This window comes from Glandiceps talaboti, chromosome 3, assembly GCF_964340395.1.
Source record: "Glandiceps talaboti chromosome 3, keGlaTala1.1, whole genome shotgun sequence".
Taxonomy (NCBI): Eukaryota; Metazoa; Hemichordata; class Enteropneusta; family Spengelidae; genus Glandiceps; species Glandiceps talaboti.
The window spans coordinates 18,366,670-18,392,929 of record NC_135551.1 but is presented as its reverse complement, the minus strand read 5'-3'; the positions used below and the strand labels follow the sequence as shown (position 1 = coordinate 18,392,929).

Here is a 26,260-nt window from a genome sequence, read left to right as displayed (position 1 = left end):
GGTTGACCCATAGACCCTATGGTTGACCCCGACCCCGACACACTTCCAAATAGATCGTCAATATGATATACCTCCTGACTGTGCGTCCGTTGGGGGATAAAACACATAAAGATGAAGGTTACGGGCTAAAAGGCTATGAATACAATCGCCTCATTGAAGTAAGTTTTACCATAGACTCTCTTACAGCCCTCGGAGCTTCGCTTTACTAAAATTAAAGCTAAACAAATTATTTTGTATGTACCGATGCCAGCTAATTAACTGTACTCGAATATCCTTGTACTGTGCGCCCTCATCGACCATGATAGAGATAACCATTCGTTGACGTGTGACTGCGACGCTCCGTGTTATCGCGAAAATACGGAGCGTCGCAGTCACACGTCAGCGAACATATATCTCTATGTGGTCGATGAGGGCGCACAGTACAAGGTTGTTCGAGTACGATGGAGTACGTTATGTCGATGGTATCGGTACATACAAAATAATTCATTTAGCGTCGATTTTAGTAAAGCGAAGTTCCGAGGACTGTGAGAGAGTCTAGTTTTACCACTGTTCACAATAGCATTTCAAATTATCGAAAAATTGCATGTTCTTCTTCCTGTCCGTCCTCATATTAATACAACAAGGAAACACTAGTACCTAAAATGAAGACAAAGACAATATATTGCTAAATGTGTGTATACTTTATTACACAAGACCTCATACCACAATAGAAAAGTGAAAACAAGAGATAAGAACAGTTTAACTTTGATCATTACCAAGAAAATCAAGTTACGTTTTTTGAAGGTACAACAGAAATTATCGTTTAGTTTGTAAAACTACGTCCCTGTCTGGCAAATAAAAATGCCATCATGAGGACTGTCACAACGTAAAGACGCCATGTCATATTTTGGCCATATTCAAAACGAGGCTGTTGACATCATGTGTGTCACTTGAGAACGTAATATCCTTTGCATGTGACCCTCTCCCCACCCTTCTTCCCCGATAAAAAACCCCAAGGGAATGCTAATAATACTAGGCTAGTTAAGCTTAAATACTAGTACATTGGTATATATTATGATTCTTATCGTCAAATCTACAAAGCTGTAAGGTTGAATCTGTAGGTCCAAAAAAATACAAACTTGGAAAGATTCTGGTTTCATATGTAAAACCATATAATAGATTCCTTTTCATCATTAAAACACACAAATATAATGATAATTTTGATGTTTTACTGAGAGTACATTCTGCAACTATGTTACTGCAATCTACTATTAATCACTATCCCCCCCCCCCCCCCCGCATTTAATAAAAAATATATGGATTGCATTAGGGACTTTTCACTACGACACGGCTACTCAAAAACCATCAAACCTTTCAGTACGAGTGTTTCCTGTCTAATGACGGAAGCCGTGGCAGATATACAATCTTGGGAAATTAAATGATAATAATAGTGGTGGTGATTTGTGAACTTTATCATAACAATTTAATGGTCGAATAAGTGAACACTTAAGCTTGAACACGTTTTCAGGAAATACATGTAGCACAGCCCAACTTTAATATCAGTATTCTAAATCTCCACCTCAATGACCGGCGCGACACTAGAATACACGATGTTTGGCATGAATATCAACTCGACATAAGTTTTTCTAAACAGAAAGCCTTGTCCATTCTTGTTAGCTTGAGAATCGTGTTCTGCTGATGCAATGAAAAAATAGTACCTCTTCCCGGTTTGTCTGCAACGATGCCGTAAAAAGGCCCGAGGTTTTACAGCAGTTGCTGCACAGCGTTCATACTGGAATACAGCGTTTCTCCCATCCTTGACATGTGACCCTACACTAGTCTGAAAGTTCAGTCGCTGTGGGCGCTCTTCTCATTCCTTTCCACAAACTGGGAAGGGGTGGTAAGGACGCCCCCGGCGATGTATCTACCTTAAACATGCTGAAGTAATTGGAACATAATTTTAGCAAAACTCGTGAAGTATGTAGGGAGAAATCATAAAAGTAGGAACAACTATATAAACAATCTCGATATTTTGTAAAAATCTTGTGAATTATTTTGGCACGCAGTCATATGACGCCATTGATCACGTGATCCATGCGACGTATTGATCATGTGATTTATATTGTTTTATTCGTTGTGTAAGGACTAAAATGAAAGTTCATTGGTATCACATAATTATTCCCTGACCATTAGTATGTAGTTATGGTATATTCACACTGGAACTAGATAATGCAAATAAAGCAATTAGTTGTGGGACGCTGTCTAACCATAGACCCGTGTATGGTCTATAGTCTAACACTGTCTATGCTATAGCTACGAAGAAAGAGTTCTTTAATATCAAACTGTGTGTTTACATGAGTTTCATATTGATGAGAAGTGAGAAGAACGTGACGACAGAGAGAAACGCCACATTCATCATCAAACTCGCAGCTCCCGTGGTGAGTGGGTCTTCAACAGGTTCTGTTTGACGTATCATCCAGTCATAGGCGTCTTTATTCTTTTCTTGTAATCTTGGCCCGACTATGTCCCGAACTTTCTGATGGTACTCATTCAACCATTTCAACTACAGAAGATATTGAGAGAGGATAGCAAGAGTAGAATGTCACTTATTATAAGGTGTTCAGGAATACCATAATATAATAACGAGGTGTACTCCACAAGTTATGAGAAAATTCCAACCAGGATTTAGTATATTTCTGCTTTTAGTACACTTGTATTGATTACTGTTATCAACTTACATATGTTTTTGTTTGATAAAATAGTACCTCTGTAATTTATTCAACTTTGAAATCTTGTAAGAATCCATACGTTTCATTCTTTGTACTTGTCACGATAAAGAGAATAGGGTAAATGTTATTTCATCACCAAACTTTTTCCAGTAAACATTTGCAGGAAGTCCCACCAAAATGGTCAAACACACGTCAGGGGTTTTACAGCTTCTTTTTAGTATAGTATTTTATTAGAAGAGTTCAAAACAGAGTAAGTTACCGATTTGCTATATTACCACCAAAAATCGTAGTAAATTAGTTCATATCAGTAAATCAATACAACACAAATGTAATACGACAAAAATAATTCTGACTAAACATTCCCTTAGTCTGTAAGATACGCCCCATGACTGGGCGCCCTCACTCGACTCACCGGTGACCCCTTTCACAGGCCAGTGAGGGCGGAATGACACAACGTATATTACAGTCTACCCTTTCCTTTAAGATTAAGCAAAGTAGGAACATTGTTAACGTTGTTTCTCCACTTTCACTTTCAGATTTTAAATAAAAGTTCATGAAGTGTGTTTCCTTTCAATAAAATACATGTAGAGGGTTAGGTTACCATATCTTTCACAACAAAAGTAAACATGAAGGGAGATAGTCCACCCAACTCAAATTTGTGGTGCTTCAAACAGGTCATATGATGTAGCGATATGTGAGTAACTCACCTGTGGTGCTTCAAATAATTCATACTTGATCAACTTTGGGTCAAAGGGCACGAATGCAACTTCATCAAAGGTAAAATATGTATCACCACCAAAGTTATTCTACAGGAAAACAAATAAATAATCAGTTCGTCTGCTCATGATTAACATTCTATTCCATTCATACACAGATATAATGTTATGTCCAAAATTACAAATATCATTGCAATGTGTAACAGAAGAAATTCTGGCTTTGGGCCATTAACAACCCAGGCCACAGTTGCCTGAATTTGCGATCATATGTCATAAATTTCTAAGAAATACTTTTTATCGTAATGTCGAGCGATCACGACCAACCAATCTGTAAACTATTAACCCCAACATAAAAGTCAATAATCTTTTATTTATACTGGATAGCTCTATAAGTATATAAACACCTATCTCCCAAGAGATACAGTTAGGGCCATCCCTTATGCAGGGGGCCCGGTAACCGGAGTTGTTCGGTATAGTCAAACTGAACGACACTCTTCTTATTTACAGCGTGTTAAATTTAATCAATATCAGTCTCCATCAGGTGTATCGAAAACATTAAGGAAATATGGGAAACATGATATGAATATCATGGGTAAAAATGATAATCATAGTTAAGTTTACTATTAATAATTATGTTGTTATTAAAATAATCTCAACCTTGAATAAACTTAAAGAACAATAGAGGACGCAGTTATATCATATGTCTTGATATTTTCCTGTGCTTTGTCTAGAGACTAACCCAGCTTGGTTGTGAATCTTTCCCCATATTTTAAGCCATATATAACCTCTAAACTACTGTACGTCATCACATATAGCCTCTAAACCACGTGCACTGTACGTCATCACATATAGCCTATAAACCACTGTACGTCATCACATATAGCCTCTAAACCACGTGCACTGTACGTCATCACATATAGCGTCTAAACTACTGCACGTCATCACATATAGCCTCTAAACCACGTGCACTGTACGTCATCATATATAGCTTCTAACCTACTGTACGTCATCACATATAGCCTCTAAACTACTGTACGTCATCACATATAGCCTCTAAGTCACGTGCACTGTACGTCATCACATATAGCCTCTAAACTACTGTACGTCATCACATATAGTCTCTAAACTACTGCATGACTACGTCATCACATATAGCCTCTAAGCCACGTGCACTGTACGTCATGCATTTGAAGAAGGAGACCAAAGAAGTTGTATTTAGCAGAACTTACTGGGGTATCAGCTTCGACGACCATGAACACTGTTTCCAAACGCACTCCAAAGTCATTATCTTCATAATAACCAGGCTCTGACAACAACAAAAGTGATACTAGTATTTAGAGAGAGAAAAGTCGGACACGTTTGGTTGAACCTAACCAAATTTACCAAAGTTAATTCTGTTTTTATTAAACTGATATTTGACAATAATATCAACTTTGAATATTAACAAAACTGACTTTTCCAAGTGACTCACATAATTATGATAAAATAGACCTCGACAAGTGATGTGACAATGGTGCAGTGTTCCTGTATCCTGAAATTTCTGATGGCGAGCTGATTTTACCGTTCAGGTGAAAGATTTAGGATAAATTATACACAATCTTTACCTACCATCAGACAAGAAAACATTTGCTTCCAAAGCCGTATACCCTCCAATGCTAAAGGGACCTACATCATAAGGAATAAATACAACAACATAAAAAAAAACTAAAAGGTTTCGCTGCACAAGACCTTACCATCCGATGAGAACATGCCGTACTCCAACGGAGCTTGTCCCTCGCGGTAACCAATACTGATACGATGGGGCCCTAAATTTGAAACAAATCGCCATGTCAAATTAAAGCCTGGTGAGGTGCAATCCTGGAAAGGTGGCCATAATATGTGTTGTGAATGTTCAGGCAGTTCAAAAGAGCCCAAAAATATGACATACAGATGTTTACATGACGCTATGACGACTCCGGCCTGTTTACAGCCGAGTTGTGAGGTTTCAGGAATGTCACCCTCGGTCTTCTAGGTATTTGGGTGCCATCCCCGAGGCCCTACACCTCGACTGTCAACAGGGTATGGTGATCTGAAAACGAACATTCAATATAGTTCTGTTTTTATTTCATTTTTTATTTCTATTTTTTTAAAAATTATTTTACTCTTATATATTTTGAATGCGTAAGTCCAAAATACGATCACCAAATCATCGGGATCAACATATTGGAAAATTTTGTCTATATAATATCAACTATTCAGAGTCTCACGAGTAACTGTCAAATGTTACGTCTCCTCGCCATAACTGGTCAATTTGTTTCAGTATACAGCTCAATCCGCACTTTTTGAACGGTAAAAATCATCTGTAAACTTTAAACTTTAAAGAAAGCCGTTTTCATCGTCTGCTAAAATTGGATTATAATACTAAACCATGGAATATGTAAAAGTTGAAAAATCTGGATTTGCATCCGGGATGCTATGTAACTGCCGTCCAGTGAGATTTATCCTCCCTCGTAATCATTGTCCAATGTCAAGGAACACAATACATCGCACTTGTCAATGCTAGATTTTACTTGTCGTTATGACGTGAACATCACACTGTATGCATTGACATTTGGACATTGAACACATGAGGTGTTATATGAAGTGATACATTATATAGCACACCTGTCCATCAACTTCATACACACATTCAAATTATGTTGTTGTTGTTGTTGTTGTTGTTGTTGTTGATGTTGATGATGATGATGATGATGATGATGATGATAGTGATGATGGTGGTGATGATGATGATGATGATGATGATGATGATGATGATGATGATGCTGACGACGACAACGATGAAACAGTGATACATGTAATATGAACTGTCTGAACATTGCGTCATACAGACTTAATCTTTCTAGACAGGCATGCAGATCAGCCCCTTAACTTAAAGCATTGCATCAAGCAAATTCTGCTGAAGTGCAATTTGATTATATGGATGTGTAATTCAGATTGTAGCACATGGCACTCTGCAATACAACTACATGACCAGGAAGAAAAGGTACAGAAAGACAAGCGTTGTATAGAGTTAGTTTTCAAGTTACTTTTCTACGGTTGTGTTCTGGGTTAGTAGCAAGCAGTTTGAGTACGACATGCTCTTCTACGGTGGTTAGACCATACGAGACATTATCAGAAGAGAGAGAGGCAAGACATGCGAAGAGTGCCATAGAAACTCAAGACGAGACCATTTCTAGCAAACAAGACAGAAGAAGACTTATGGTAAAGTGTTAGTTAACTCAGTCAAGAAATCTAACTTCATGCGAAAAACTGCTTACGGAAGTTAGCTTTTAATTCAAATAGGGACTCACAGGACTTATAAAGATTGAGAAAGGGTCAATTATATATCATAGACATTTTCGAGTAAATTAATTACATCAATGAACCAGTCATGGGCTACTAGTAATTACTGATGGATAAATCTCAACCAGTCCTGCAAAAATACTGGTAAAGAACCCTTAAGTAAGAAGAAAATAGCAGCTTATTCCATGAATTTAATACGAAATCACTAGTCTAAGATAAATTATTACCAGTGATACAAAGAGTATTGATATATACAGAATTGTATAGCTAAGTTATATCTATAGGAGCGAAGAAGTAATTTATAATTAAGTATATATTTATAATCAGGTGGAAGCGGTTTTGTATCATGTATCGAAGGAAATCCACATTATATTGGAATCATGTTTATCTATGACCTTCATATTATAAGTCAAGGTGAAAATTATACAAGTGATAGCTCCATCCTATAAAAGGGAATGTAACCATGCATGTTGGTGAATTCGTAAGTTTACCTTCATGAACGTTTAACATGGCGCCTAAACCGTGGCCAGTACCATGGCGATAATTCCATCCGTGGTTCCAGAGATGTTGACGAGCATGTACATCGATATCACGACCTTTCATCGTAAACAGAAAATATATTAACTAACCGTATTTGCCAACAAAATGCATTTGTGACTAAATAAACTGTAAATATACAACGAAAGACAAGCAGTGTGCAAAATGAACATTTTTATTCTGAAATTTTCAAATCGTCTAAAAGATAATAGAGGTATTTAATTTATTACTACATAATGTATGCATGTGGACTACATTAACATTGTGTTCTATTAAAATCCAGACTATCATGTTGTGCATTGCACATCGAATTAATGTTATGATGTTATTGATTTAAAACGTAATCAAATCAAAATCATTTACATACCGTAAGTTCCTTCGGGGAAAGTACATAGAGATAAGTCGATGGCACCTAGCAACACACGGGTGTAAGCTTGCTGCGAAATGAAAATTTTCATTTTAATAATGTTATCTTATAGAGTATCTTTTTCTCTATCTTCACATTTCTATACCTGCCTGCCTGCCTGCCTGTCTGTCTGTCGGTAGGTCTGTCTGTTTGTCGGTTGGTTTGTTGTCTTCTAACTGTCTGACTATGTGCTCATATTACTATCGTGTGTCATTCGTTTAATCAGCTCAAGCATTATGATTGTATATTGGATAATTACTAAATTACAAAACTTGAATAAATCAAATCTCCCCATATCATAGTAGTTTCGTCATTACAGAAGGTTTGTTGTTGTACATTATGAAAAGATAAGGTTAACATATTCATATTTGCATTTGCAGTCGCCTATGGAACTGTTACAGTTATTCGGAATCATAGCATTTTGAACTCACTCACAGTATTTCTTTTGTTTGTACATTTTACACTAAAAGATTATCCATTTTCACTGAGTTTCTCTCACCATGTGTTTCTCCTCTGGGGTTCCAAAATGCATTGTTCTTGTTGTGTCTGTTGTTGTACCACACCTGGCGAACGACAAATGTAAAGTAAACATTGTTCTCATTGACAGATCATCCTAACTTACCCAGCATAACTTGTTCGATCTGATTTGTATATATAGACAGAGAAATCCGTCTTATATTGAACAAAAAGATACCCTTCAAACTTCAGATTAAACATCCTTATGCCCCCCCCCCCCGAGCATATTGTCTGAACCTGTTTTGCCAATAATGGCACGGGACATCTTGTCATAAAAACTTAGATCCACTAAGGACATCCCAATCAATTTGTAGGCAAACTACCCAAAAGAAAATCAACCGATGCATGTTCACTTTCAGGACTTAAATGCTTTTGAATAATATTCAGGAAATAGAGGAAAGATTGAAGACCAAAATAAGGAAATGGAATACACGAAGGTCAAAAAGTGTGGAAACAAATCCGTTGTACACAACGCAAAAATTCAGAACAGGCGACCTAATTGAAATGTTTCAGATCATGTCGGGAGTCTACGATGGGAGAGTGACAGCTAGAGAGACTGTTGAAAACATGCACCATACATTTACATTTACAGACATTTACTCAAAGGTGACAGAAAATGCTGACTGTCAGTGTATGTGGAGCAACTTGCCAGAGAACAACTTGCTTGACAGTTTTCTGTCTTCTCAACCCATGATATCAAATAAATGTCGAACAAGTCATTGATAATGACATAGTCCCCGCTATAATTGGGTTTTAAGGAATTATCACTACTCTGATATCACGCAACAACATTTGTGAACCTAAAACAAACAGACTTAGATATGTTGTGTGTGCTTGTTGGACATGGAATATGCCTCCAACAATAAAGGATTGGTTGGGTATGGGGGATCATATCATGATGAAAATGGAGTCTGAGTTATGGCTTTGGACATGGAAAATTCACAAACAAAATGGCTGCCAGGCAGCCATATTGGATCGTATCACGATGAAAATGGATATGCACATGTATGTCATAGAACACTGTCCTAATACCAACTTTAAATGAGATCTGTTCAAGCATGTCTTAGTTATGGCTTTGGACATGAAAATTCACAAACAAAATGGCTACCAGGCAGCCATATTGGATCGTATCACAATGAAAATGGATATGCACATGCATGTCAAAGAACACTGTCCTAATACCAAATTTGAATGAGATATGTTAAAGCATGTCTGAGTTATGGCTTTAGACAGGGAAAATTCGCAAACAAAATGGTTGCTAGGCGGCCATATTGGATCGTATCATAAAACAAATTGACGTGCATATGTATGCCATAGTATGTTGCCCCTGTACCAAGTTTGAAAAAAATCGGTCCAGGTATCTCCAAGAAACAGCTGCGGACGGACGGACGGAACCCAATCCATAAGTCCCCGTTCCGGACTTCGTCTGCGGGGACTAATAAACTTACTGCTGCATGCGATCAAGACTGGGCAAAGCGATATCAACTTCTGAATGCACGACATAGCTGAACATCACGGCACATATGAGCCTGTGTGCAGCATCAACGTAAAAGTAACATAAGGTACTGCAAATTTGGCAAGCTCATCTAGACTGTTAGATTTGAATATCTAGATTCATGAGATTGGAAAAAACCATTCACTTACTTGTACTGGCCACCAGAATCCAACAAGTACATACTATCGTCTGTGATCCTCGTATTCGTCTCGTTAGTGGATCTAGAGGCATCAGCAAGTTGAGAGGTTGAAGAACATGACAAAGAACATGGTGTCGTTCCATACACAAGGTACATTTACATGAACAACATTTCGATACATTAAATATCATTATCTATTTTCATTACCATAATCAATTACGGTGATCTACACGTGATCAGCAGAAGATACCATTATATATAGGGTGGTAAGCGAAAGAATGATGTCTTACTGATTGTAGAGACTATAACAAAACTCTAATGGTACTTAAAAGAGGCAAAATGGATTAGGTTGGCATTATCAGTCATAATACAGGAGTTCAAAAACGTCTGGAAATTTTGACTAGTTGTTATATCATTATTGCTTATGTTTCACATTTCAAAGGAAATTTTTTTCAGAACGACAACCTGCCTGATATTTATAATACACATTTGGCAGTCAAGCCTACACATGCAACTAAATGTGACTAAACTGATTTTAGCTCCTGGACCTAAAGATTTTGCTCCAACATAATCTGGGTGTTTTGGATCCTGAATAAAATCGTTTTTACGCAATGACAATTGTTAGTAAGAATAATTGCTATCTTGAGTCCAAATCTTTTTCGTTCTTTTGCAGTGAATTTCCCCCACATAAGATATTTGAAGGAGTTCTTGATACGTAATAAGTTTTTGCTGCATATTACTTATTCCACTTCAGATTACAACGTAGTAGCAATATAATCCTTACAGCGTCATTGCTCAGAAGTTAACATTTTAGTAGTCTAGTCCCTATACAGCATTGTTACGATTTACACCTCCACTCACCACGTTGGCATCCAGACTAACATTTTAGTTTCACAGTATAATTGTGATTCTTAACACCTACCTCCCCCCTACCCCCACAAATGCTTGCCAAAATAGTAGAGATATTGAACAATCTGATAAATTCATTCTGAAACGCAACAGTAAAGATGGTCGATATTAGGTAATCAGTTTTCCAGTTTTGTCATAGGTTGCAGAAGGAGGAGAAGTAAGGAGCAACTATCATCTCTGATCCATTTTGCCTCTTTCAGGATAGTGATAGACAATTGTTTCACTATGGCATCCCTGAAATGAGTCGAACGTATTGAATGCCATAATACCCCACCATTTCGTCATTTGGTATACCTGCATAGTGATATCATTCGACTGTTAAAGTTTCATCTGTGTTGTTTGAGTTTGCATGTAATACAATATGGTCCTTTCCCCATTAAATTATCTTTATCATATCATATCTTTCAGCTCACACATCTGAAATGTTTATAACAGGAAATGGCGAAACAATGTCTATCACTCTACCCCATATGATTTTCCTTTGAAAGATTTACTTCTATAATCATTTCGATATACAGCAAAACACTAGGAGATGCATATCGTCATAAAAAAAAACATTTCTTGGTGTTTGTCACTTTTCCGCCCAAATTGTACCGTCAAAATTGCAACCCCTGTTTGTGTTTGAACTTAACTTGAAACACAAAGTATAGAAACAGTCCACTTATGATACGTTGCTGTTAGCCTGAAAGAGCCAGGAGTTCCTTCCGCTTATACGAGCACTCTCGCTGAGCTGGGGTAGTGAGTGGTTACATAAGCGGACCAACGGCTGAATCTTTCAGACTATTTGGCTGTATATCGTGCAAAAACAATGCAAATAAGAGAAAGAAGACTTATAACATTAAATTCTATGTTAAATTCTATGTGGCGCAACTTACGTATAATGGATTATAGCTCCGTTTGCGCCAAAAGCAGAAATGGAACCGAAGCTGGGCATGACAAAGTCGGGTTGTTGTCTACATTAGCAAATATGAGAGAGAAGAGATCATACGCATTCTATTAAGAGCATGACAGTAGCAGCTATGATATCCGCCATTTTGTCATGACGTCACTTACTTATAGTGAATAACGGCGCCATTTGCACCGAACGCTGAAATTGAGCCAAAACTTGGCATTACGAAGTCCGGTTGATCCCTAAATTGTAATGTGGAAAGCAGATTCATAGATCAGTTCAGTTGTTTGAGGTGAATTCATGGTCGTCCACATAGTCCGACACAAAACACCATACATATTAGAAACAAATGTAAGCTGTGTCGTTCAATTGTGCTAATAAAATTGAAATATGCATTCTTAAAATATAGCCTAATTAACGAAAAATCATTAATCATGCAAATTATTCATTACAACTAAGCTATATCAACGAACTTTATAGGACATATGCGCTTTGTTATGGTTAATGTATGTACTAAATTACATTGAAATTGACTGTGCAGTCTTAAGATATAGCCTAATTACCAAGAATAATTAATTATGCAAATTATTCACTAAAGCTTTCTGTGTAAGTGACACATGTAGGTCGTTTAAGTGACATCATTGTGTATAAAGTGGTACATGTAACAAATGGAGAAGGGGAAGATGCCAAGTTCTTCACAGGAAAATGTATGACAAATCACATAATGTGATTAATAATGAAGAAGAAGAAGAAGAAGAAGAAGAAGAAGAAGAAGAAGAAGAAGAAGAAGAAGAAGAAGAAGAAGAAGAAGAAGAAGAAGAAGAAGAAGAAGAAGAAGAAGAAGAAGAAGACGACGACGACGACGAAGACGAAGGAGAAGGAGAAGGAGAAGAAGAAGAAGAAGAAGAAGAAGAACAAGAAGAAGAAGAAGAAGAAGAACAAGAACAAGAACAAGAACTGTTTAACAAATGTCACGGGGTTTGCGTTCTGCACTGAAATGAAAATCTACAACAGAAGTTACCTTTTTATTCGCTCTGCAAAGAAAGATTTTTGAATTTAATACTTTGCCAGTGCATATATACATTTACTCACCTTAAAATGACATTGTCTTTACACACATATTACAATTATAACATCGCCTAGTTGTTTAAAAGGCAAGGAACTAATCTAATCAAAATCTATCTTTTGACATATGCAGATAATATACTAAAACATACACTGTCTGAATGACACTAGTTTTGTATTACACGATACACTAAAATACACACAATGGCATTGGTTCTGTATTACATAATACATTAAAATACACGCTGAATGGCATTGGTTCTGTATTACATGATACACTAAAATACACGCTGAATGGCATTGGTTCTGTATTACATGATGCACTAAAATACACACTGAATGACATTAGTTCTGTATTACATGCTACATTAAAATACACGCTGAATGGCATTAGTTTTGTATTACATGATACACTACAATGCACACTGAATGACATTAGTTTTGTATTTCACGGTACACTAAAAACACACTGAATGGCATTAGCTTTGTATTACATGATACACTAAAATACACACTGAATGATTTTAGTTTTGTATTACACAATACACTAAAATACACACTGAATGGCATTGGTTTTGGTTCTGTATTACAGAATACACTAAAATACACATTGAATGACAATTTTGTATAACATGATACACTTAAATACACACTTACTGTCTGAATGACACTAGTTTTGCATCAGCTGACAGTTCGGTGACCTCCATGCCACTTTTGACGGCGTCCTCTATCCAATGAAGAAACTCTATTTTAGCAATGGCATCTTGGATCTAAAGATAGAAAACGTACAGGTCCTGAGGTGAATGAATTTGACTCTTACCACAGAATGTATACATCTGTATTAAGCAAACTATATATGATTTCAAACAATATGAAAGGTCACTGCTGAAGATTGCATATATGTCAGAATATACAGTTACTGATATGGTAGATTTGTCCACAGAGGTATAAGTCTCCCCTTACACCTCAATCCAAGATGTGACTTTTAAAGTGATGTAAGTCACTACATTAAGTGGTATACGTCATTGAAAAGGGGTATACGTCACTGATAATGGGATCACGTTCATGAACAAAGCTTTTCATTTACTCCCACAGTGACACATTTCACCAGTCAAGCAGTTCAAAATCATGAGCTAAGTAACTTACATTCCCTTCCTTCATTCCATTGATTTCATTTTCATTCTTGACGGCTTTCATTACTCGAATCGGTACAGCTGCCGAGTATTGCTTTGTCTGCAACGCAAAACATAGTTTTGAAAACATATAAGGCAAACATAATGATTGCAAGACTAGGTCGATAGAAAAGTAGGGGTCAATCGGTAAACAAATTAACACATTTGAAAAAAAATAGGGGTAATTTCTCGCCGAACCGAAAGCGAAAAAAATCTAATATACATGGATATCAGTTGCTCTTTACTTTTTTAAGCCAACATGCTGGACTCAAGGTACATCAGTGTTTGAGGACACTTTCAACTTCCAACTCTTAAATCATCATCACAATTTTCATTTGATGGATTCTCGATCAAATGTGTGAGACTGTGATATAATCTCATTGTCCAACATCTCTATCATACATCACCAGCCTGATAAAACACACTTATTATTCTTATTTTTAACCGATCGACCGTCTGATCATTGTTAAGGTATTGCGATCGGAAACATAATATTAGCAAGGGTCGCCCTGACAAGTCCTGATACCGGAGAAATGTTTAAGTCATGAGACACGATATCACACACACACACACACACACAGACAATTTCAACTGCAAAAGAAACGAGGTGCCGCGCCCAACGTAGAAGTAGACAAGTTACAACGTTGAAACGGACATACAGACGGACCTGTCTGTCTGTCTGTCTGTCTGTCTCTATCTATCCATCCATCCATCCATCCATGTTGGAAAGTGAACAATTGAACCCACTGGCCATGGATCATAAAGTCCATGAGTATTTTTCAGCAGAAACCTGTTTCTACATCACAGTGATTGTAAAATAATAGCAATGTTTATCACTTTTCAATGTAATTGAGTAAAAGATCTTGCTGTATGTGTTGTGTCTCCGTTATTGTTAGTAGAGAATTGAATTTGTATATCTTTGTGTTAAAACATCGTGCCCCACGAGTTAAACAGCAAGACAACTCCATTTCTCTTGTAAGAGGATCATTTTATTCCTAAACTGAAGATATACTCACCGTATTGACGTTGTCATAGATACCATAGCTTGCAGAGTTACTGACCCATACTTTAGTAACTGCCTCGTCAGCGGCCTCCATATTCAAATCAACAAGGAAATTGTTGTAATCTCTGATTTCTAGACATTTGTTTGTTGAAGAGCCTGTACAGTCTGTGTCTTGACTATTCTGCAGTAAATGTGTATTGATTTCGTCTTCATCTTCAACAAGCTCCTTCTGATTTTTGACGTATAGGCTGTGTGATAAGAAGTTGAAACATAATCAAATATTGTGTGCAATCTGAAGCCTATGTATATGAGGTATCACGGTAACTTCTCAGTTACTGAAACGATATTCGTTAAGAAGTCGTTATTAAGAAACACACGATCATCAACTTTGTCGTCATCGTCACCACCACCACCACCACCACCACCACCACCACCACCACCACCACCACCACCACCACCACCAACAACAACAACAACAACAACAACAACAACAACACTATATACTCATGATTTTTAACGTAGTGGTCAGACCTCGGTATCTTTTTAGTGTAATTCCCATTGATGTAGCGATAAAGACACCCCCCCCCCCCCGAACCTCCACTAAAATGGTACATTACATCTTAAATTTCAACTTACATAGTTGTATCTTTTTTAATAATGGTATATGCAAAGAAAACTGGGTTGTACGGAATATCAGCACCTCTCATATTAAAAAGCCCTGAAAAAGACGTAAGATTTAAATTATTGCACATCGTTTCGATGTGAAGATCAAAGTCCTTGCTGTGAAGTCTTCTTGGCATGGAAATGCGCAACAAGTACAAAATGTGTTCTAGAAAGTCGTGGCATATTTTAAGGACAATTAATTACTTATGGTTTTGACGGTGCCGTAAAAGGGACTGGTTTTACGGCAATTTAAATGAGATGTTCAAAGGCATTGGGTTATAACAACAGGGGTTCAACAAAATATCAAGTTCGAAATACTAAATGCATTACATTTGGAAATATTTTAGTATTGTAGAAATGCTTCCAATAGTTCTTATGTTTTAGGCATTTTAAAGATTAAACGTAGAATCTAAAACAAAAAACTTACAAGCTGTATCATCCAATGCATGCAAAACCATCATTTGTGTGCTGGCACTTTCCATTTCTGTGCGTACTTCTGTAATTTTGTCCCACCAGTCTTGACCTAAGGGTAACACAATGAAAAAGAAAACCATTTAAAATAAAAAAAATAGTGTTCCCCCAATAACCAGACCGACCCTAATTCAAGCCGCCAACCAATGTCCATAAACATTTTTTTTACATCCAGAGGATAGTTAGAATTAACTTCTACTTCTGTATCAATGTTCTTGCAATAGTAAATAATTCTTTTCAAAAATCCCGAATTCCAGAGATACTGAGTGCAAAGTTGAATGTACACAGTACACTCTGCATATCGATCGTAGTATTCGTCTAATTCACATAAAATTGTCTTCCTTTGCTTTTTTTTTACACCAGTCCTCATTAAATTATGATCACAGAAGTATTGTAGCCAACGAGTATCTTGTCTTAGAGTTGAAGTACCCCCCCCCCAAAAAAAAAAAAAATACAAATGAATAAATAACTAAAATAACTAAATAAAAATAAAACAGATAAAATTTCGACCTATCTACCCTAATTTCTGAAGTCATGTTATCGGAAACAAATATTTTTTCATGTTTGCTTTTATATTACTTTTAGTTCATGAACTATTAATCACTGGGTGACACCTCATTATTCTCACTTCACAGCGCGACACGATTTATGAAGTCGTGGCAGTGACTGTATCTAACAATCTGATTGGTTATTCAAACATTGTTCTCGCGAATTTACATGTATTTTACATAATAGTACACGTACACGTGTTTATCAAGAAATGTGTTTTACGTTTACCTGTCCACTTTTTCTCCAGGACCATCAAAGGCTCGTTAGTGCATTCAGGTTGGTCATCCCACACCACATCGACCAAATTGTTGTCTTCGTATGGATACATTACAATATATTTACCATCTGCTTCTGCAGCCTTGAAAGCATCAGCATAACTATCGTGAGAACCTTGAAAGGAAATGAATATGTTGACATACAAACAAACATTAGACGAATGATAGACAGCAGTATGCGCATAGGCGTCGGTTGATGAGCCTGTGCCATACACACGATGGTATGCTTAGAGCTATTCTAGTCACTAGATACTCTCACGAGTGGTAACTCTCGTGATATTATGTGCGAGTGCTGCGTGCATGTCTTGGCGACTGAATGTGTGGGCATAAAATGTCACTGCATTCTGTGATAAACGATTCGTCGTTTATGGCGTACTCCATGGCATTAATTTCATGTGTATTACTTTGGTAAGACCGATGTATAGCATAGTATTACATACATACATACATACATACATACATACATACATACATACATACATACATACATACATACATACAAGCACGCGTAAAGACATAAATATGAATATACGGACACAGACAGACAGACAGACAGACAGACAGACAGACAGACACAGACACAGACACACACACACAGACACACACACATACATACACATACACATAAACAAATGCCCCTCTCATGCACACATGTTGCTTTACTTACTAAGTGATAGAAGAGTGGGGTCAAATGCCACTTTGGTGGGATCTCCAGCTGTACCTGCTGGTAATACGTCTATTAACCATTCCGACTGTGAAGGGGTGCCAGATTGACCTGCAAGAGGCCATGGTACTATGTAAGAACATTGGCACATTAAACACAACAAGCTACAAATTATATATACCATGAACATGGCTATTATAACGTTGAATAATTTGTCTTCATCAGTCACCAATTGAATCCTGAGTCTGGTCCTAAATTGAAAGACTCGTCGTTGTGGGCGCTTCACAAAGCTTTTTGGACGACAATAACAAGACATTCAAGTTACGTCTAGTTTATATTGAATATTCTCTCGGCTGAGGTTTTAATCAAGTCAATGGTACCTAAATAACAAGTATGAATAAACCACATTTCTATGATTCTAACATCATCATCATCATCATCATCATCATCATCATCATCATCGTCATCGTTATCGTCGTCGTCGTCGTTGTCGTCATTATCATCATTATCATTATTATTATCATTATTCATTATCGTGTACTGTCGTCGTCATCGTCACCACCACCACCACCACCACCACCACCACCACCACCACCACCACTGCAATCATCACCATTCCAATATACCCAGCACATGTCGCTTCGCCCTCAACGGCCTCCTCTCTCCCATGATAAAAATCTAAAAGCATGATATCTGCTGTGAGAGGGGTTGACCGATGTGTGAGGGCGCCCCGTCACAGCACACCTTACAGACTATACTAATACAAGAACGAATAGAGCATATATATGTTCCATAATCAAGGACTTACCACTCTTCATAAGTTCCCAGTTACAGTCCAATTGTTGTTCTGCTTGTAGGAAATATCGACCATCAGTCCAGATAGCTGCTTCGCCAGTTGTTACAATGGCAAGACCTTCAAAAGAATTTATAAAAACTCTTGTCATGAGTATTATCAATATGCTTACTAGCAGTCAGTTGTTTCTCAAATTTATCAATATTCAGTGTGTCTGTGTGTATATATGTGTGTGTATGACAGTATGTGTGTCCGTGTGTGTGTGTGTGCATGTGTGTGTGTCTGTGCATGTGTGTCTTTGTGTGTATGTATGTATGTGTATGCGTGTGTGCATGTATGTATGTATGTATGTATGTATGTATGTATGTATGTATGTATGTATGTATGTATGTGTATGTATGTATGTATGTATGTATGTATGTGTGCATGCAGTATGTATGTATGTATGTATGTATGTATGTATGTATGTATGTATGTATGTATGTATGTATGTGTGTGTGTGTGTGCATGTGTGTGTAAAGCAGACAGATGGATCTATCTATCTATCTATCTATTTATCTATCTATCTATCTATCTATCTATCTATCTATCTATCTATCTATCTATCTATCTATCTATCTATCTATGTGTTTGTGTGTGCACGCAGACTTACGTAATACTGAAATGTCATTTCAGTATTATGATTGGGTTTTAAGGAACTGGCAGTTTATATTGTCATTTCCTCTATATCACTACTCTGATCACGCAACAACACTTGTGAACCTAAATCAAACAGGCTTAGATATGTTGTGTCTGCTCGTTGGACATGGAACATGCCTACTCATGTTGTGTCTCCTCGTTGGACATGGGACATGCCTACTCTTCAAGATGACGTGATGGAATAAACCATTCAACAATAAAGGATGGGTTGGGTATGGGAGGGGGGGGGGGGCTGTTCAAGCATGTCTGAGTTATGGCTTTGGACATGGAAAATTCGCAAACAAAATGGCTGCCAGGCAGCCATATTGGATCGTATCACGACAAAAATGGATATGCACATGTATGTCATAGAACACTGTCTTAACACCAACTTTGAATGAGATCTGTTCAAGCATGTCTGAGTTATGGCTTTTGACAGGGAAAATTTGCAAACAAAATGGCTGCTAGGCGGCCATATTGGATCGTATCATGAAACAAATTGACGTGCATATGTATGCCATTGTATGTTGCCCCTGTACCAAGTTTGAAAAACATCGGTCCAGGCATCTCCAAAAATGGCTCTCGATGGACGGACAGACGGACGGACAGATGGAACCCAATCTGTAAGTCCCCATCCCAGACTTCGTCTGGCGGGGGACTAAAAATGAAAATGGTCTTAAAAATTGTAGAAATAGCGATGATTTAACGGCTGTGTATCAACGTTTTAGGAAGAGAATTATCGCAGTAATAATGCTGAGTTTAGACAGAACTCAACTACCATAAATATTTGTTTCTATCAAACATATTTTCAATTTCTTTTGTCTAGATCTGTAGGAACATTTGTTAAAAAGTAAACTGACCTGCAGATCCCGTCATTCCACAGATCCAAGATCTTCTCTCGTGACACTTTGCGATGTATTCACTCTGAAAAATTAAGTTTCATTATCTGCAGTAAGGTAACATGTTCTGTCATATTAAATGGTCTGACATTGAAGGCGCTCTTCTCTACCCTTACAATAAATGGGGGGGGGGGGGAATGATACGGCCCCGGCGACGTCTAACAGTCTAGCCTGGTTGCAACTTATTTAAAAGTATCTTCATAAATAATTATAAAATAATTTGAAGGTGGAAATGTTTTGTTCGATACAATAACTTACTCGTAATATTGTACACCCTGAATGGTAATGAACCACAATAAGTGAACGTATCTTTTTGTAGATGTTTACATGATAAATCAAATCGAATTGAATTTTGGGTCAGTACCCCAAACAGCGCCCTCAACGGCGATCGCGATCTAAAATTGTTATTGCAATATTTATGGATAAGATCGACCACTGATTATCATGTACAATGTCTGATCATTGGTATTTTAACACTTGTCAGTGTATAGATTCTGGTTGTCTGATTGAGAAGTGATATGTATGTAAGTTACAGTTACAAACTTGTGCAGTTTTAACATGGCGAAAGATAGACTGTCGACAGTCGCTCGAGCCTTTTTTTCCCAAAGTTTTATCTAAACTCCGATCCCGCGCAACACTAGTCTAATCGCAAATTGAGGGCCGAAGGCCCGAGGTCGAGGGCCGAAGGCCCGAGCGACTGTTGTCCCTTGCCGCATCTCCCTTGCTATTACTTATTCATGATGTGACGTCATTTAATGGGGCGGTACTCTATCGTATAATTTGCATACAGTTCAATGTAAGGTTACTCAACGTGCAACACACGTAAACTGCAGCGCAAATTTGACCTCGTAAATGCATTTTGATGGTCATAATCAAGTACTTTTTCCTTTCCTATCTTTCTTTGTTAAAGCTTGAAACCGCGCGTTTTTATAACATTCGTAAATGACGTCGTTGACAAACTCGACGCCCGATACATTGTCATGCTCACTAGTCTATTGCCATGTTTAGCATGCAGCTAGCTGTTACAGTGGTACTGGAGCGAGAGAGTGCTACGGAAGTCGACTTATTGTACCAACTCCGACCGACACTCCAGTCAAGCAACAGATGTTTTGGACACCTTTTTTACCTTCCCTCGCTAGCATATTATATAGTAATAATATTCATGTATAAAATGTTTGATAGTGAGGCGCAGATAATGTGCAAATGGTAGACGTTCTACCTGAAACAGAAAAGTGCCTCCATATTTACCACGGCACGGAGATCGTGCTCCGATCCGACACGTCTTCAACTAGTGCCTCCACAGAGTACTGAGTCTATATATCCCTAACGCTATTGTACCCCATTATTTCAGATACCGATTGAGGAGTCAATTTACGTAATCTTTATCACGATGCTATATGATATGACAGTTTGTTGTGTCTTTTCCTTGATGTTTTCTTTTTGGCATGTGATTTTTGTTGTTGATGTGGGGGGGGGGGGGGTGAACCTTTGGGTCGGCCGCTAGGTTGTTACCACTTCCCTATTGTTTAGCAAAATTACCACAAATAAAAGGGCCTTCGCCGTTTATATACGGGATTATATTAGAGCTATCATTGTATCAATGAGGATACTACTGAGACAATTGCAGACTAGATGTTGTTAGCTGTATCGCGAGAACGATCGGAGCATGGAAGTATAACCCACAGGCCTGCGACTTCATAGCCCGGGCTTCATAGGCTATGGACTTGTCACTTCCTGTCAGTACACTAACGAAAACATCTTTCCCAGAGACATAGGTATCTATAATTCTTCTCTGAAAGTCTTTCAAGTGCGAGTATCAAAGTTTTTCCAATGCATCTCGATGTGTTGACTCGCTTGGTGACTACGCCATGTTCATTTTGATTGACAAGCTTTGTGAACTATGACCTAAATGTCAATAGTCTACAAACTGAATGTTCCTATTGTTATCGCATGAGGGCGCGGCAAGGGACAACAGTCGCTTGGGCCTTCGCAATACGGCCCTCGATATCAGTTTGCGATTATACTATTACTAGTGTTGCGCCGGACCGGAGTTTAGATAAAACCTAGGGAAAAAGGCGCGAGCGACTGTCGACAGTCTAGGCGAAAGATTCAAGACTACAATTTCTCTCAAGCTTTAAACATGTCACTACAAATGTTGACCACTAATTAACAGATATAACGTCTGTCAACAAGTAACTCACCAATTGTTAGTGAATATATATTTGGTTACGTGTTAAAAAAATATCACAGTTTTCTCTAGTGCAGGTTTACTCCCTTTAAAGGCAATTATAAACATAAATTAGAGCCAATGGTGCTGTGCGTAACTGAAATCCAAATTGTTATTTTTATAAGAGGATGTTCCTTTTGGTATGTAGATCTGCCAAAAGTAGTTTCAAACTTAAATTGGAACTTTTGACAGAAATAATATGCATATATCAATGATTGGAATAATCTTTTCATGATTAACAGCTCTTCATCCAGACACCAAATTTCAGAAGATTGGTCTTGTAGTGTTTGCAGTTTTAGCTTTTCGAGCAATCCCATTTTTGTTGCTTTATTTGAACAGAAAATAGTGGAACCATGTTGTCTTGATTATTAATTCTTCATCTGGACACACCTACATGTGCAACACCACTCTGTTACATCCATCAATTTTCAGATGAATTGGCCAAGGAATTTTTTGACCACTGAAATATCACTTTTGATTTTTTTTTTAAATATAGCCTAGTATAACCAGGTCATCATTATCAGTATTGCTTTGGACAAGTTTATAATTAGACACACTAAGTAGAATTGCAGTCCCCCCTCCCCCCTCCACACACACACACACACACACACACACACACACACACACACACACACACTGACATTTCACCATGCCTATAGCACCACTGAATCAGTTCAGTTGTGCTAAAAGGCACACTTTATACCTTCGACTTTGAAGGGCTTTTTAAAATCTAAACTTGTAAGAATTGACTTAGGAATCACAACGACAACTGGCCATAGAGGGCGTGGTTTACCAAAGGGAAGTTGTGTTAAAAATCGCCTTACATCGTGTGGATCTTCTGAAGGTATTATATACGCTGCTGCATCAATATTCGCCATTTCAACCCTGAGGTCGGCAAGCCTGTCTCCAGTTTCAGTTGTTGTTGGTGGATAATACTGTGGACAAAAACAAATAAGAGAATACTACACATGTAACTTAGTGTATTTACATGTTGTCTGTTTGTCTGTCTGTCTGTCTGTCTGTCTCTCTCTGTGTGTATGTATGTATGTATGTATGTATGTATGTATGTATGTATGTATGTATGTATGTATGTATGTATGTACGCACGCACGCACGCACACACACACACACACACACACACACACACACACACACACACATATGCGTGAAAAGCCTATCGCCAAGGTGGTAACTTGAGTTCATGCATTCCCCAAAGAGTATGAACAGAAAAATATTCCGGCTTGGGAGAATGGGTTCATGTATAATTACCCGATCATGTGACTGGTTCATACCTTTACTCTTTTACTTAGTATTTGATTGTTTTTCTATTGCCTTGTCATTTTATTTGCTTACACCATTTGCCTAGTCATCTTATTGGTTTATATCGTTTGCCTGGTCATGTGACTGGCTTACACCAATTGTTAACATCATTCTATTGTCTTGCCATTTCATTGGTGTATAGCCTTTGCCTGATTTGCCTGACGGTCATTTGATTGGTTTATACGTTTCACTAAACTGTAAGATAAGTTGTGTTGTTCACCCACTCTTATGGTCTGAGGCCCTTATCAGGCTTCTAAACCACGTTGATTGCAAGGCATGAATGTTGTATCTTACAGACTAACATTTCACCTGGTCATTCAAAAGATTCGTAACTCTCACCTTGTCAATTTCTTGGGGCTCTATTGGAATACTAAATTTGCATTTGTGTTTTTTGGTGTATTTTTCTTTTACATTTCACCTTATGATTTATTAAATTATTCATCTATCAGCATATTTGGAGTCTCAGATGTTTTGGTTTGTTTTACCTAACCTGTCTGTCTGATCATGTTACACGTTTCTTACCGGAGGGCTGACGGCACAGTTTCGTTGTGTATCTGGTGGTGCTGTAGGATCTTCGCGTTTAGCCCTCTTTAGGCTGGATCTTTCGGGAAAGATGTATCCCTCGGGTACAGCACTTGGGAGAGCATCGCATAGGTACAGCACTGTAACAAAGTCACAAATAAAAATATAAATACCTAGTGAATGGTGTGGTCAACTTGTATTTTATACTTGGACTTTAGCCGAAAGTAGGGCCTCAGGATCGGTCACAGACTGTGTTTTAAAGGGGAATGCCACTCTATAAAATGAAGTCATTTTCATAAACTATGGTCTCTGGAGAGCCATTTTCATGATTTTTCATCTACAATTACTTGCGATGTCAGAGAAAGATGAAGTTGATCTTGTGCATTTGTAGGGTATCTTAGCTATTATGGTTTGCAACTTAAATCATAAACAGAGGAGAATTTTCTCCCATCTATGCTTGAATACACCATTTCTGCTGACTCCCATGATGCAATAGCCCATATCAAAGACACCCTTTGCACAATATCAACTTGATGTTTCTCTGCAATCGAAAGTAACTGCAAGTGATTAACATCATGAAATAACTCTCCAGAACCCATTCTTTATGAAAATGTCTATATTTCCTGGAGTGGCGTTCTGTTATCATATACCTATAGCAATGAGAAATGTCAGAGTTAGCAGTAACAATACGATCTTGTTAAGGCGAAGCCCAAGGGATCGCACTAACACATCAACAAACGGTTCGCCCTGTGTGATCGGTGAGGGCGCACACTACAAGGATATTCAAGTACAATTTCAATATGCAGTGTAGGTATCGGTTCATACAAAACAAACCAAATTTTAGTGATGCGAAGCTCCAAGGACTGTAAGAGAGTCTAGGGTGGTCTGTACCACACAACGTGTCTTTCTGCCTTATTAGGCAACGTGAACAGCCACATATGTTGCAAATGCCTGATCGTAGGGTGCCACGACATTGTCTCACAGACTAGCTCCAGTTGGGATCTACGATATATTCGAACCGAGAACGCGGGATAAATATAGAAGAATCACAAGTCGAGGATGAATATAACTCACTTTATGATTAAGGCTCACACAACAATATGGGCACCATGACATCCGAGAATAATAACAATCACAATATTGTCAGTCGAAATGGATACATACTACGATTTTGTGGTATTGTCACGGACCGATGTTTCAGTACTGAATGAAATGTACGTTGTGACTTGAGTGCATTGCTGTTTGAGGTAGTGACTTGAATACATTGCTGTTTGAGGTAGTGACTTGAGTACATTGCTGTTTGAGGTATGTTCCCTTGGAACCAATTCAATTAACAGAGAAGCGACACTATTCGACTGATACTAGTAATTCCATATCTGAAAATGCTTGTATTATTCCTACTACTAAAAACATAATTGAAGCATATCTAGAAAGTGGTTGAAGTCTCACATGGACGGTTTGTATTAAGAAAGGATAATAAAATAGCGTCAACGGCATTGTTGCACACCTGCATATATATAATTTACGAATGATTCAAGGTCCGACATTCAAGCTTTTGGGGAGTTCGTGATTTGCAGGACATCATTTTGCCTACATGTTTTGATTGGTACCCATCGCTACTGTTTTTTTTAAATGCAAAACACAACATTTGGTCCAAGGACCTCCCGTTAAAAGCCATGATGTACATTATAGGCATTATACAGACTGTAGTATAGATGGCTGATATATACCGTTGAGGACGCTGTTTTCTAGCACATGACGGAACTCGACACCAATTTCGAACTATGTTACAAATCATATCAAAATGACCGAGACAATTTATGGGTTTATCTTGTATGTAGTTTAGTATAGTCATGAATGAATGCCAGCTGCAGTTGTAAATAGCTGTACCCTCAGTAACTAGATCTTATCTCGTACAAATAAACTTAGAAAGCGGGTCATCAGCTAGCCTACAATCGTATATATATTATATGACTATACCACACGACAATCTTGCTGGTTTAGAGGACACAGGATCTCATTTTCATCAACTTTACATCGTGCAACCTCTCTGAAACGGAGTTATAACAATTGAAAAACCTTGCTTTAGAGAAGGAGCATGTTGTAATGGGGGGGGGGGCGTCATTCACTATTTGGACAAGAATGAAAACTAAAATGGATATATGGATGACAAATGGGTAGTCATTTTGGATTTATAATTTATAAAAACAAAACAACATATACGAATTCCTTGTTTGTAACTCAATAAATTGCCCCCAAAAAATACAAAATGTGTAAAATATGTGTTATTGTACGTACAATAGAGTGTAAGATACGTCGTGAT

At 37.7% G+C, this 26,260-nt stretch overlaps 1 protein-coding gene across 3 annotated transcripts in view; it reads right to left on the bottom strand.

Moving 5' to 3' along the window:
- Positions 1–562: 562 nt before the first annotated feature.
- LOC144453927 (xaa-Pro aminopeptidase 1-like) overlaps positions 563–26,260 on the bottom strand; it is a 31,020-nt gene continuing 5,322 nt past the window's right edge. The window contains exons 2-21 of one of the 3 annotated variants that reach the window (XM_078145293.1): positions 23,938–24,077; positions 22,920–23,030; positions 19,830–19,893; positions 18,307–18,411; positions 17,502–17,609; positions 16,788–16,949; positions 15,967–16,062; positions 15,513–15,594; positions 14,890–15,124; positions 13,848–13,934; positions 13,359–13,471; positions 11,801–11,878; positions 9,849–9,920; positions 8,188–8,251; positions 7,650–7,719; positions 7,237–7,341; positions 5,158–5,229; positions 4,654–4,730; positions 3,416–3,514; positions 563–2,542 (exon numbers count right to left, since the gene is read on the bottom strand). In XM_078145293.1, coding sequence (XP_078001419.1) covers positions 2,330–2,542; positions 3,416–3,514; positions 4,654–4,730; positions 5,158–5,229; positions 7,237–7,341; positions 7,650–7,719; positions 8,188–8,251; positions 9,849–9,920; positions 11,801–11,878; positions 13,359–13,471; positions 13,848–13,934; positions 14,890–15,124; positions 15,513–15,594; positions 15,967–16,062; positions 16,788–16,949; positions 17,502–17,609; positions 18,307–18,411; positions 19,830–19,893; positions 22,920–23,030; positions 23,938–24,077 — 2,153 coding nt within the window. In that variant the 3' untranslated portion in view covers positions 563–2,329. Of the gene's footprint in view, positions 2,543–3,415; positions 3,515–4,653; positions 4,731–5,157; positions 5,230–7,236; positions 7,342–7,649; positions 7,720–8,187; positions 8,252–9,848; positions 9,921–11,622; positions 11,701–11,800; positions 11,879–13,358; positions 13,472–13,847; positions 13,935–14,889; positions 15,125–15,512; positions 15,595–15,966; positions 16,063–16,787; positions 16,950–17,501; positions 17,610–18,306; positions 18,412–19,829; positions 19,894–22,919; positions 23,031–23,937; positions 24,078–26,260 lie in introns of all 3 variants that reach the window. The other 2 variants (XM_078145294.1, XM_078145295.1) reach the window with 2 other exon arrangements.